At 50.4% G+C, this 11,801-nt stretch overlaps 1 protein-coding gene and 1 long non-coding RNA gene across 4 annotated transcripts in view; one reads left to right on the plus strand and one right to left on the minus strand.

Moving 5' to 3' along the window:
- Nucleotides 1-1,511, minus strand: part of CLMN (calmin) — a 134,168-nt gene extending 132,657 nt beyond the window's left edge. For 2 of the 3 annotated variants that reach the window (XR_010151020.1, XM_016926687.4), the window contains exon 1: nt 1,286-1,511. Coding sequence is in view for 2 of the 3 variants with exons in the window: in XM_016926687.4 (XP_016782176.3) it covers nt 1,286-1,367 (82 nt within the window). In the remaining variant the exon portion in view is untranslated. The remainder of the gene's footprint in view (nt 1-1,285) is intronic. The other variant, XM_016926686.4, reaches the window with a different exon arrangement.
- A 324-nt stretch (nt 1,512-1,835) lies between these two features.
- LOC107968243 (uncharacterized) lies at nt 1,836-11,306 on the plus strand. The gene is made up of 4 exons (XR_010151021.1): nt 1,836-2,034; nt 2,629-2,728; nt 6,980-7,089; nt 11,002-11,306. It is a non-coding gene; the product is annotated as an uncharacterized LOC107968243 (long non-coding RNA).
- Nucleotides 11,307-11,801: the final 495 nt, after the last annotated feature.

Consider the following 11,801-nt stretch of genomic DNA (forward strand, 5'->3'; position numbering starts at 1 on the left):
GGCTCCCCAGTCCTTTTGAGGTCACCTCTGCCGGCACTGTCCTTGCCCAACCTAGGGGTGGGGCAGACCCTGGGCTCCCAGGAAACATTCAATCAGGTGTAATGTTTAAACTTGACTGCTCGGCCATCCCCCAGCGGCTGGGGCTCCCTGCCCTATAACAGTAAAGTCGCTGCCCTGGCTGGGGGAGGGCACCCACAGCCCCATCGCCTCTCTGCCCAGGCCTCCCAGCTCGCTCCTAGCCACTCCTAACCTTGAACTCTCTAGAAACCCAAGCCAGCAGGGGAAGCAGCTACAGAAACTTCACCTGCACAGGTCAATGTGGGTGAAGAAGGGCCGGAAGTGGTGTTCTGTCTAGTTCTGCAAAGCCCACATATGAAAAAAAAGAAGCTGGAGATACAGTTCCATGAAGAACACCTGTCTGTTGGGTGGATAGGTTGTGGAGGGGAAATTATGGGTGACTTTTTTCCTTCAAATATTTTTGTGCTTTCTAAGTTTCCACATTGAATAAATTCTTTTGAAAGAGAAACACACTTCATGTGTGGCACCGCCATCCCCAGCCGCTCTCCACCACTGGAGTTTCTCTTTCACCTCTTCTCAGCTACCTCCCAGGTAGAAGCCTTGGTCCCAGTGTCCTGTGCCCAGGCAGGGTCGGAGTTGGGGGCCAGCGTGGGGGAAGGGTGGGGCTCTCGCCCTCTCCCCAGTTAGAGTCCTGATCCTGCAGGGGAGGGGCAGCTCCCTAAGCAAAGTGGCCGCTGGAGTTGGGTGCTTGCCTGACCCCACCGATCCGATCCGCACCCCTGGCCCCGCTTTCCCCAACTCACCCCCTGAAGCGCCGCCCACCATTCAATTCCCCTTGCCTCGAAGGTACTTAGGAAGTGCGCGAACTCACACACACACACACACACACACACACACAGAGTCGCACTGTCTCCTCCCCTCCCTAACCTGGGCCACCGCCCCCAAGAGCCCACGTACAAACTTCTCCAAACTCGCAGCGGTGACTGGAGGGGGTGGTGACGTCCCCCTAATGAAAATGCGAGCCCTCTCCCCACAACACACACACGTGTGGCGCCCCACCCCCTGGGCAACTGTAAACCTGGCCGGGGCTGGCCGCCCTGGGGCTTGGGGGCGGGTATCCAACCCCGGCCTCCCACCTCGAGGCAAGTGACAGGAACAGCGAGCGGCCGGCGAGCGGGGGCGGCGCGGGGGAGTTGCCAAGTGTCGGAGCGGCGCCCCGGGCCCCCCAAGCGCCCAGCCATCCCGGGGCGAGCCTGGGCTGCGTTACCTTGCAGGTTCTGCACTCGGATGTCGCTAATCTGCCCGATGAGCTCCTCGCGTTGGAACCAGTCCCACTCGTGTGCAGCCATGAGGCGCGGGCGGGAGAGCCCGGGCCAGCGCGGCGCGGGCGGCGGGCGCGGAGAGCCTGGCTGGCGGGCGCGCGAGCGGCACGCACCCGGCGAGGGCGCCGCGGAGCTGGAGTCGCGGCGGGCGCGGGCGGGGCGCGGGCGGGGCGGGGCGGGGAGGGGCGGGCGGCGCGGTCGGGGCCGCCCCCGCCGCGGGCTGGCGCGAGCGAGCGGGGCGGCGGGTGCGGGGCGGCGGGCTCGCTCTCACTCCCCCGTGCGGGGGCGGGGGCCCTGAGGAGCGAGGGGCGAGGGGCGGGGCGGGGCAGGGGCGGGAGGCTGGATCAGGCCAGCTTGTGTTTTTTTCTTTCCGGGGTGTTTGTAGGTTGGATTGTTTGGTTACAAACCGGCTGTGATGAGGCGCGGGTCCCGGCCCCCAGATTGTGATGTCTCAGGGGGCGGTGGGCCGGGTGACGCAACTGGGGGTGGGCCCGTGGGTCCCAGTACCTGGTCCAGGAGGCAGCGTCTCCCTCCCGTCCGGGATAAGACACCCCCTCCGCGGGTCCCCTGTCCACTCTGGAGAGGCAGCCCCCACTTGGAGGGACCAGGACCCGAGCCCTGCCCATCCCCGAATCCTGGGAGCCCTGCGTGGGGAGTGTCGAGGGCCTGGGTCGGGGGGCAAACTAGTGTGGAGGTAAAGTTGTGGGAGTCTCCCAAGTGCGGGGGGGCTGTGAAAGAAGGGCCTTCTTCGTTGGTTTAGATACTAGGAGCCTTTTCCGGTCCAGTAATGTGACTCCAGCTTCTAGGAAGGAACAAGAAGCAGGCCAACTCCTAGGAGCTGGGGTACGCTGTGGGGTCTCTGGCCACTGAGTCTCCAAGTGACCCTCTGTGGGGTCACTGGAAATTACTGAAAATGCCAGGACAGAACTTCCTGTGGAGACTACTGAAAATGCCAGGACAGGCCTTCCGGTCCCCTCCCTCCCCACCTCCACTGTTGAACTCTAGAGAATTCCAGGATCTTACCCTGTTTGGTGCCCACCATGTGGTTTACACTCCTTAAAAGTGAGACCCTACAGTTACCGAATTTGCCCAAGGTTGAGGAATGACTTAGGAGCAGGAAGTCCCAGCCCCCTGCTCCCAGCTCAGTGCTTGGGCCCTTTCTGTGACAACTAAGGCCACAAAGAAAATGGCTTTAAATATTCAGTGTTCCAAGAGGGGGAAAAAAATGGACAGGGCTCACTGGGCATTTAAACACATGGGCCTGTGTGCATCGCTGCTCTGTTCACAGCAATGAATCCCGGAAACCCGGCTGCTCACTAATTACCCAGTAACTATGGAGGTCCCCCGAAGGACAGACCTGTGCCCTTGAGGCAGGGCCCTGAAGGAGGGTGAGTCTACCCTCCAGTCATCCATCGGGGCAGGGGCTATCGTGTGGCCATTAAACAAGGAAAGGAGATTTCTAAAGTGGACTCCAGAAAGGAGAAAGTCAATTTGGGTTAAGGAACTGTGAATGGGGGTGGAGGGCAGCAGAGGTCTCTAAAGGCTGACCTTGGAGCTGAGCCCAGAAGGAGGAGAGGAACCCCCACAGGGACAGCAGTTTGGGCGGGGAAAGGTGGGATCAGTGGAGACAGAAGTGGAGGCCCCATTAGGGGCTCCTTGGTGCTTGGGCTTGAGGCAGGAGCTTCCTTGCTGCTGCCTTGATTCTTAATCTTGTGGTCATTTCACACTCCAGGGAGCAGGATCTCTTTCTGCGTCCTGTGGAGCCAGGGTGGTAGTAGCAGCCAGGCTAATTTCGCCCCATCTGCTAGCCATCTCCCTGTTCTTACACTTCAATTTATTTTCCATAATTGCTGTGGGGTGAAGTTGTGCTGAAAACCATTTTCTTTACAAAGCAGAGAGCTAAGAGAATCAGCCTTCTTCTCCATCATGAGAGAGGTTGCAGGGAATCTGTCTTTAAGCAATGTGCCCTGTGGATGTTAGCTACAGGGTTGGGCCATTTTTCATGATGCAAAGATGTCTGATCCGGGGAATGGACAGCCACATCATTTGGGGAACACTGCCCAGTCAGCAACAGCTCCCTGGCAGGGAGGGACTATGATCACCATCGATTGAGCACCAACTGTATACCAGATGTTGGACGACTCTCAGCCTAAAGAACTTCTTTGCTTTTCAGTAAGGTGGAAAGAATTTTAGGTGTTTTTCAAAAAGGAGTAGAAGCCAGTATTGAGCATGAGGCTGGCCTCTAAAAGGTACTTGAATATTCATTGAACTCATGTGTCAATATCACCCCTGTCTCCTAGAGTGTCTCTGGGCTCCTCTGTGGGGCACACTAAGTCATCTGTGATTGATCTGTGTCCCTCAATCCTGGCTCTACACTTTTTGACCCAGCAGTGCTGAGCTGCCTCAGGTCCTGGCCACATCCAGTCACTTCCAGACCTTTGCTCATTTGTCCCCTATGAAATGCCCTTCCCCTGCTCCCTGCACTTCACCTTTACCTAGCTTACTCCTGCTTAATCATGTGCACCTCAGAGACTTCTCCAACACCACTAGGCCCAGCTGGGTGCCTGTCTTGTACAATTCCCGTAATATTAAGTACAATCACATAATATTCCATGAACTCTGCAATTCTGTTTCCTGATTGCATCATACTACAATTATGTTTACTTGACAGTTTTCCCCAATAAATTGTGAAGTACGTGAAAACAAGGGCTGCTCTGTGTCTGGCACAGGGAGAGGTCTCGAAATTAAATGGATGGATGAATGAATGACTCTCACTATAGGCCTGAACCCAGAAACCAGGGGACCAAAGTGAAAAAACAGTTGACCTTCATGTCCAAGGCCCCAGTACGCTCCTGGAAAGGTGATTTTAAAAAAGTTTGCATATGTGCGATAGGCAAAGCACATGCTTTTGGGAACCAAGTACATACCAATCTGTGATATGTCCCTTCCTCTGGGTGTGTGCAGCCTCCTGGATCTGGAGTTCTGGCTGGGAGAGAAGGGTGTGTGACTTTCAGAAGGAATTAGGTATTTGGCATCTTGCATGAATCAACAGTACTCTTTTTCTTTTGCACTTCTTTGGGGGAAGGAGAAGTATTCTGCCTGAAGGCTTGGCTTCCTGGGAGTTTCCAGAAACTGAGTTTATAGAAATTGCCCAATTCTGCTAGAATCCTTGTCATTGTTTACAACTGATTTCTGCTGAGGGAAAGGACTTGGAGTCAGAGAATTGTAGAGAATCCCCAAAATGAACCTTAAAGATCGCTAAGTCTAACATCTCTTCCCATGTAAAGGCTTCTAAAACATGGTCCAGACAGGTCCAGATTCCCTGCAACCTGTCTCATGATGGATGGCCCAATGGTCTTCCTGCCTCTGCTTATGGGAACTGATGAATTCTGGCAGGAAACCCAGGTAGAGGTTTGCATCTCCTCATCCCAGACCCACTTTGGGGAAGAATAGGACAATGAAGATAAGCCCAGCACACCCTCCCAGCCACTTCCGGGAGAGGAGTGTGTTGGGGGCTGTGGCAAGGGGGATGCTGCCGTCTCTGGTCACGGCCTCAAGCCCTCACGTGTACAAGCCTTTAGGGTTTGGACAGCCCTTTCTTAGCCAGTGTTCCTCTGGTCTTTGCAGTGACTTCATGAGGCCAAGGAGGCAGGGATCAGTTTTAGACGGGGCTTAAAGCTACTAAGTAACCCATCCAAGATCGCAGAGCAAGGCAAAACCAATCTTTGTCCTGTAGCTCTTACCGCCTACCCACATCTCTCCCAAATATGACTGCATAAGGGCTCATGCTATGGGCCAGATTGATGCTTCGCAATTGGTATTAGTCATATGTTTGTGTTGTATTTTTTAAAAAGTCTTAACTCCTTTAAATCAGAGTGCTCATATAAAAATCTTTAGAAATTTCAAATTAAGTCCGATTAAGTGATGATAGTGGATCCTAGCTAGATTGACCAATGATTGTCCTTCAAATGGACCAAAAACATCTCCTGGGCAGGGGGCTTGCATTATGATGTCACCAGACTGCACTGTATCATAAAGACCCCCTGGAATCATTGGTCACCCAGGGTCTGGCCCTGTGCTAGCACCCAACTGTGAACAAGACCCAGAATCCACCTGTGAGGAGGGAGTCCAACTCTCTACAGTGTAGCCTGCCTCTGCATTTTAGACTTTATCGAAAGGACATCAAGGAGCTTTTGGAGGACTTAAACAGGGATCAGATTGTTCCTTTAGTTGTGGTGTGGAGAAGTGATCAGAGGAGTGAGGCAGGCTGTCAGGCGGCCCTGCTGGCCTCGGTGATACAGGTGTCAGGCAGTGGCAGCCTTCGCCGGAGTGGTGGTCATGGAGATGGATTCTCCAGCTGTTCAGACAGTGGAGTCAGCAGTACCTGGCAGCTGGCTGAGGAATTTGGCAACGCCCTGTCCACACGCTTTTGCTTCTAGGACTTCTGTATGTCTGTTACACCCACTATACTGCAAACTCCTCAAGAATGCCTTGCAAGCAGAGCTGTCTAATTCATCTGTGCATCGCCAGAGCCCAGCACCGTGCTGAGCACATAGTAGGAGCTCAATAAATGTTAGTTGCATACGTGAATAAACAAATATTTAAACTTCACCAAGCAGTAACTCCTAATACTCATTGAGTCCCAAGCTCCTCATGAGAGTCAGGGTCTCATCTGTGCTTGGGAATGCTGGGTGTCAGCCTGTCTGCTGAGGTTTTGCCTGCTAAACTTTTCTTACCCATTGCTACCTTCCTCCAGGAATCCTGTGGGATATAACGCAAAGGCTGGTAGCAGAGAGAGATGCTGAGACGTAGAAAGAATCCAGGCTCAGCTGGACGCGGTGGCTCATGCCTGTAATCCCAGCACTTTGGGAGGCTGAGGCGGGCAGATCACGAGGTCAAGAGATGGAGACCATCCTGGCCAACATGGTGAAACCCTGTCTCTACTAAAAATACAAAAATTAGCTGAGTGTGGTGGTGTGCACCTGTAGTCCCAGCTACTCGGGAGGCTGAGGCAGGAGAATGGCTTGAACCTGGGAGGCAGAGGTTGCAGTGAGCCGAGATCACACCACTGCACTCCAGCCTGGGTGACAGAGCGAGACTCTGTCTCAAAAAAGAGAAAGAAAAGAAGAAAGAATCCAGGCTCAGGCAAAAGAATGATGGGTATGGTGCAGTAGACAACAGACAGAAGTGGCTACTCATGAGCTGTGTGAACTTGGGCAAGTTCCTAATTAATTTTGGCCTCTGTGCTGTCATCTGTAAGATGGGGCCTGGTGTCCCTACCTGGAAGGATTGTGTGAGATCAAAGCTGTGCATATAGAGAAGAGATTTTCAGTGAGGCTCTTTGGTAAGATTCAGATCATTTCCGTGGTACAGAGTGAACAACATTCAGAAGAAAAACTTGCCCTGAACTTGGGAGATTACCTATAAGTAAAAGATTAATATATTCTCTGAGATTTTATTAATTTTTTTGGTGTGTGTAGGTGTTGGTGGGTGGCTAAAAAAAAATCCTGCTTCCCTAAGTAGACAGCACCGGATGCCCCAATTTCCACAAATAAAACCCTTCATTTCTTCCAGGTTTGAACAAAGGCTGCTTCCCTAGAGACAGCTCTGCTAATTTTTTTTTTTTTTTTTTTTTGCAGACATTAGAACACTATTTAAAGAGTGTACATCTCCTAGTGAAGCAAATGATAAACTTTCCCACCTACAAAGTGTGAGATATTGGCAATGTAAAGATGTGAAGAGAGATACGGTACTATGGAGGGAGAGAAAGCCCTGTGTATGAGATATTTGCAACAGCATTGCAGATAGATAGATACATAGATATAATTTTTTAACATTTGGAATCAAAAGCAAACTTTATGGCTGATAGTCCCAGGAAGCTCACGCCTATAATCCCAGCACTTTGGGAGGCCGAGGAGGGTGGATCACCTGAAGTCAGGAGTTCGAGACCAGCCTGGCCAACATGGTGAAACCTCATCTCTACTAAAAATACAAAAATTAGGCAGGCATGGTGGTGGGCACCTGTAATCCCAGCTACTCGGAAGGCTGAGGCAGGACAATTGCTTGAGCCCAGGAGGCAGAGGTTGCAGTGAGCCAAGATCGCACCACTGCACTCCAGCCTGGATGACAGAGCAAGACTCCGTCTCTAAATAAATAAATCAATATACAAACAAACAAACAAATACTAAAGTGTGGCACAGATAAAATCCTTGAGCCAGTGCTTTGAGCTGACATTCCTTACATGGACAACTCAATTACAACAGATTTGTTGTGCATCTATTACTGTGCAGCTGACATTGATCAAGAACTCAATATTTCCCAAAGATTGGGCCAAGTGCTTTGTATGTATTATCTAATTTAATCCTCTCAACAACTCTTCCAAGGAGATACTGTTATCATCCTGATTTTATTGATGAGGAAACTAAGGACAAAAAAGTTCAGTAATGTCCCCAAGGTCACATAAGTCATTAGGTTAGCCAAGAAGTAACTGGAGTCCAGATGTTTTGCGGAAACCAAGTCTGATCTTTCTGCTCTGCAGCAGCAGCCTTTGAGGAGAATAGTTCAAGTTAGAAATTCACTAAGAAATACTTTCAGGCAATTGTTGGTCTTAGGTAAACAAGATCACAAGGGGCAAGTTTTCCCTATTAGGCCAGGAGCAAAATGTCTCTCCGTTGCCCTTTGCAGAAAGGTTTCTTCTGTGTGTGTGAAATGCTGGGGAGATTTCTGCCTCTGACCCTTGAGCATCCCAAACACTGTGGCTGTGCTGGAAAAGTATGTATGTTTCCTGCTGTTCAAATTGATTTCAACATGTAGATTCCAAAACAAAGCAAAAACAAACAAAAAGGCTTTATCCAAGCCAGCAAAAAGTCCAAATCCATCCTTGGTAGCCAGTGTCAACCAAAGAAGACCTCCACCAACTCTTCCCTTCCCACAGGGGCATGCTGCTCCTCACATGAAACAGGAGAATCTCATTTCTCCTCCCTTGAAAGTGGGCTGTGATGCAAGACAGGTGAGCCCCAGAATTGGGGCTTAGCTTGGGAGGGTTCTTGGCTTCATCTAGGAAAGAATACAAGGGTGAGCTGGTGGTGTTAAACAGAAACTTTTATTGAAGCGGCAGTGTACAACAGCAGCAACAAAGGCATTGCTCCTTGCAGAGCAGGGCTACCCCATGGGCAGCATACCCAGAATAGTGGCTCAGAGGCAGTTCTGCAGTCGCATTTATACTCACTTTTAATTATATTGCAAATTAAGGGACAGTTTGAGCAGAAATTTCTAGGAAAAGTATGGTAACCTCTGGATTGCTGGGTCATTGCCATGGAAGGGGGTGGTAACCTTCAGGTGTTGCCACAGCAATGGTAAACTCACATGGCAAACTGGTGGGGTGTCTTATGGGGAAGTGCTTCTGTCCCAGCCTGTTTTAGCTAGTCCTCAGTTTGTTCCGGTATCTGAGCCCCACCTTCAGAGTCAAGTCCTGCTTCCTACTTCAGCTGGACTTAATGACTTGCTTGGCTAAGAGAATGTAGTGGATGCAATATTTGGGGGCCCCTGAGGCTGGGTCATAGGAAGCCTTGCAGCGTCTGTCCTAGCCTCTTAGAACACTTGCTCTGGTCACAGGCTTCTTCCATTTAATCAATCTGAGAGTGCCATGCTATGAGGAAGCCCAGTCAGCAGCATATGGGGTGACATAGGTCCCACCAGCCCCCAACTGCTTGAGCCATCTCAGCCCAGGAGCCAAGCAGGTGAGTGAAAAACCCACCTCGGACAAGCGCTCATCTTCAGCCCAGCTGAGCTTTTGGCCTGGCTGGAGCTACAGCCCCAGCTATCACCTGTATCACCTGACTGCAACAGCATGAGAGATCCCATACAAGAATTTCCCAGCAGAGCTCAGTCAACCCCCAAAATCCTTGGAGAAAATCCATTGCGTAGTTTTAAGCTGCTCAGCTCTGTCATGCGGTACTAGCTAACTAGAGCACGATCCTCTCCTCTCCATCTCCACAGCATCCTGGTCCCGGCCATGGTCATCTCTCCCTTAGATGCCCTCCACCACCACCTACCTGTTTCCTTGTCCCCCATGGTGGTCTCCGACCTCACTCTCCAGGGTGATCTTAAAATGTCATTGGAGCATGTCACTCCCTGGCCTCCCCCTGCACATCTCTTGAAAATCAGCCTCCTTGCCGTGTTCACAGGGCTTGAGAAAGTTTGACCCCTCATCTCATTAGCTCCCCGCTCCTCTTTCAAGCCACCTGTTCCTTTCAGTTCCTCAAAAGAGCTGCTTTATGTGCAAACCCTATGACCCAAGAATTTCACTGGTGGTCTACACTCACTAGAAGTATACAAATATCAGCTGGATGTGGTGGCTCATGCCTGTTAACCCCAGCACTTTGGGAGGCCGAGGTGGGTGGATCATTTTAGGTCAGGAGTTTGAGACCAGCCTGGCCAACATGGCGAAAACCCGTCTTCTATTAAAAATACAACAATTAGTTGGGCATCATGATGCAGGCCTGTAATCCCAGGCCTGAGGCAGGAGGCTGAGGCAGGAGGATCGTTTGAACCTGGTAGGTTGAGGTTGTAGTGAGCCGAGATCACGCCACTGTACTCTAGCCTGGGCGACAGAGCGTGACTCCATCTTGAAAAAAGAAAAAAACAAAGTGTACAAATATATTCCTTGAAAGATGTGTTCAGGAGTATTCATGGCAGTGTTATTCTCCATAGCCAACACAGCCCAAAGATCCATCAGGAGGAGGATGGGTAAATAATGGAATACGATTTATCAAGAGGAGAAGAAGAGAACAACACGGATGAGTCTCACAACTCTAACATGGGGTGAAAGCAGCCAGATACAAAATAATGCACAATGCAGAGTCCAGTTGAAAAAACGCTACAAAAATAACACAATCTGTGATGAGAAAAGTCAGGATAGTGGTTAGCCTGGGAGGGAGGTGGGAAATGGAAGGAGCGTAAGGAGTGCCTCTGGGGTGCTGGTCATGCTTTGTTTCTCATATGGGTCTGGTCGTACAAGCGTGTTATTCTCTAGGGGGTAGTTCGCCAATTGTACATTTTCTGGCTGGATGTTCAATAAAGTGTTAAAAAAAAAAAAGTGCTGTCCTATCTCCTTCCAAATGACTTTCCTACACACACCTTCCAAATTCCTCCACCAGGAATTTACTGCTTTCTCTTAGTCTTCTTCTGGTTGTTCAGATCTAGCTCAGCCCTCCCCTCCTCGGGGAGCCCTTCCTCTGTTGCATCAGTTAGTCTTGGCTGTGGGGCGATCATACCTACAAGCAAAGCACAGTGACTCAAAGCAGTCTCATTAATTAGCTCATGATTCTATGGCTGGCAATTTGGGCAGTTCTTATGCTGCTGGGGAGGATAATGTGGACCAGTTTTGAGAAAGCAAGACATGAAGAAAGAGAATCCTGGTTCAGTGCCCATCTGGAAAGCTTCATTCATGCTGATCTGATTTAGTGCGTCGTTAAATTGTGTTTTATAAATGCACAAACAAAGAATTGATAAGATTTGTTCTACAATCCTCGCTGAACACACATGTCAGTTACTGGGCTGGGAGCTGGGGACAGATTGATGGATAAGATTAATGCAGGAGGTGGGTATGGGTTCATTTGTTCATTTTTTTATTCCTTTATTTGTTCATTCATTTCACCAGCCAACTTTAATGGAGGACCTACCAAGTTCCAGGCAGCATTCCGAGCCCTGGAATCCGGTGATGAACATGACAGACAAGATTCCTGCCCCCAAGGAGCTGCACCTTAATAAGTCCCGCAATGAAGGAGACAGAACATAAACAGAGGAAAATACACAGGATGCCAGCTTGTGAGAAGTGCTAGCAAAAAAAGACACAAGTATGTCCAGAGAGTCTGAGGTGTATACAGGTATACAGAGTTCAATTCTTCTGGGGCAGATGGCAGGAAAACTTTCTAAAAATAAGTACCATGTTTTTAGTAGAAGCCATGTCAGAGGCTTAATGTGCATTTTTTCTAACTTGTACAACAAACCATGAGGTAAACATCATTTTCCTACTTTGTAGATGGGGAAACTGATGTTGAGAGAAGTTGAGTCACTTGTCCAAGGTCACACAGCAGGGTGAGGGTGGCCTCACACTGGTGTGTCCCAAAGGGCATCTGGTGTCCAGTGTTGTTCTCTTGGTAGAGGTGATGAGGCCTAATGAAGCCAAGAAAGATAAGTGGATGTTTTCCTGGTGGGCAATGGCCAAGGGAAGTGAAGGGAGCCCGGTGAGCAAAGCTGCTGGGTGTGAAACTGCCTGGTGTGGTCCAGGAGCTCAGTGTAGCCTGGGCCAAGCATATGAGCTGGGAGGGAAGGGTGGAGGGCCGGATCCAGAGGGAGAGTGGGTTCTTGGTTATGGAGCCACGGCAGGTGCGAGGCTGGGGAGGGACACTTGTAGGCTCCCGTTGAAACTCAGCCATCTAGAGCCCATTTTCCCGTAGG

This window comes from Pan troglodytes, chromosome 15 (genome assembly GCF_028858775.2).
Source record: "Pan troglodytes isolate AG18354 chromosome 15, NHGRI_mPanTro3-v2.0_pri, whole genome shotgun sequence".
Lineage (NCBI taxonomy): Eukaryota > Metazoa > Chordata > Mammalia > Primates > Hominidae > Pan > Pan troglodytes.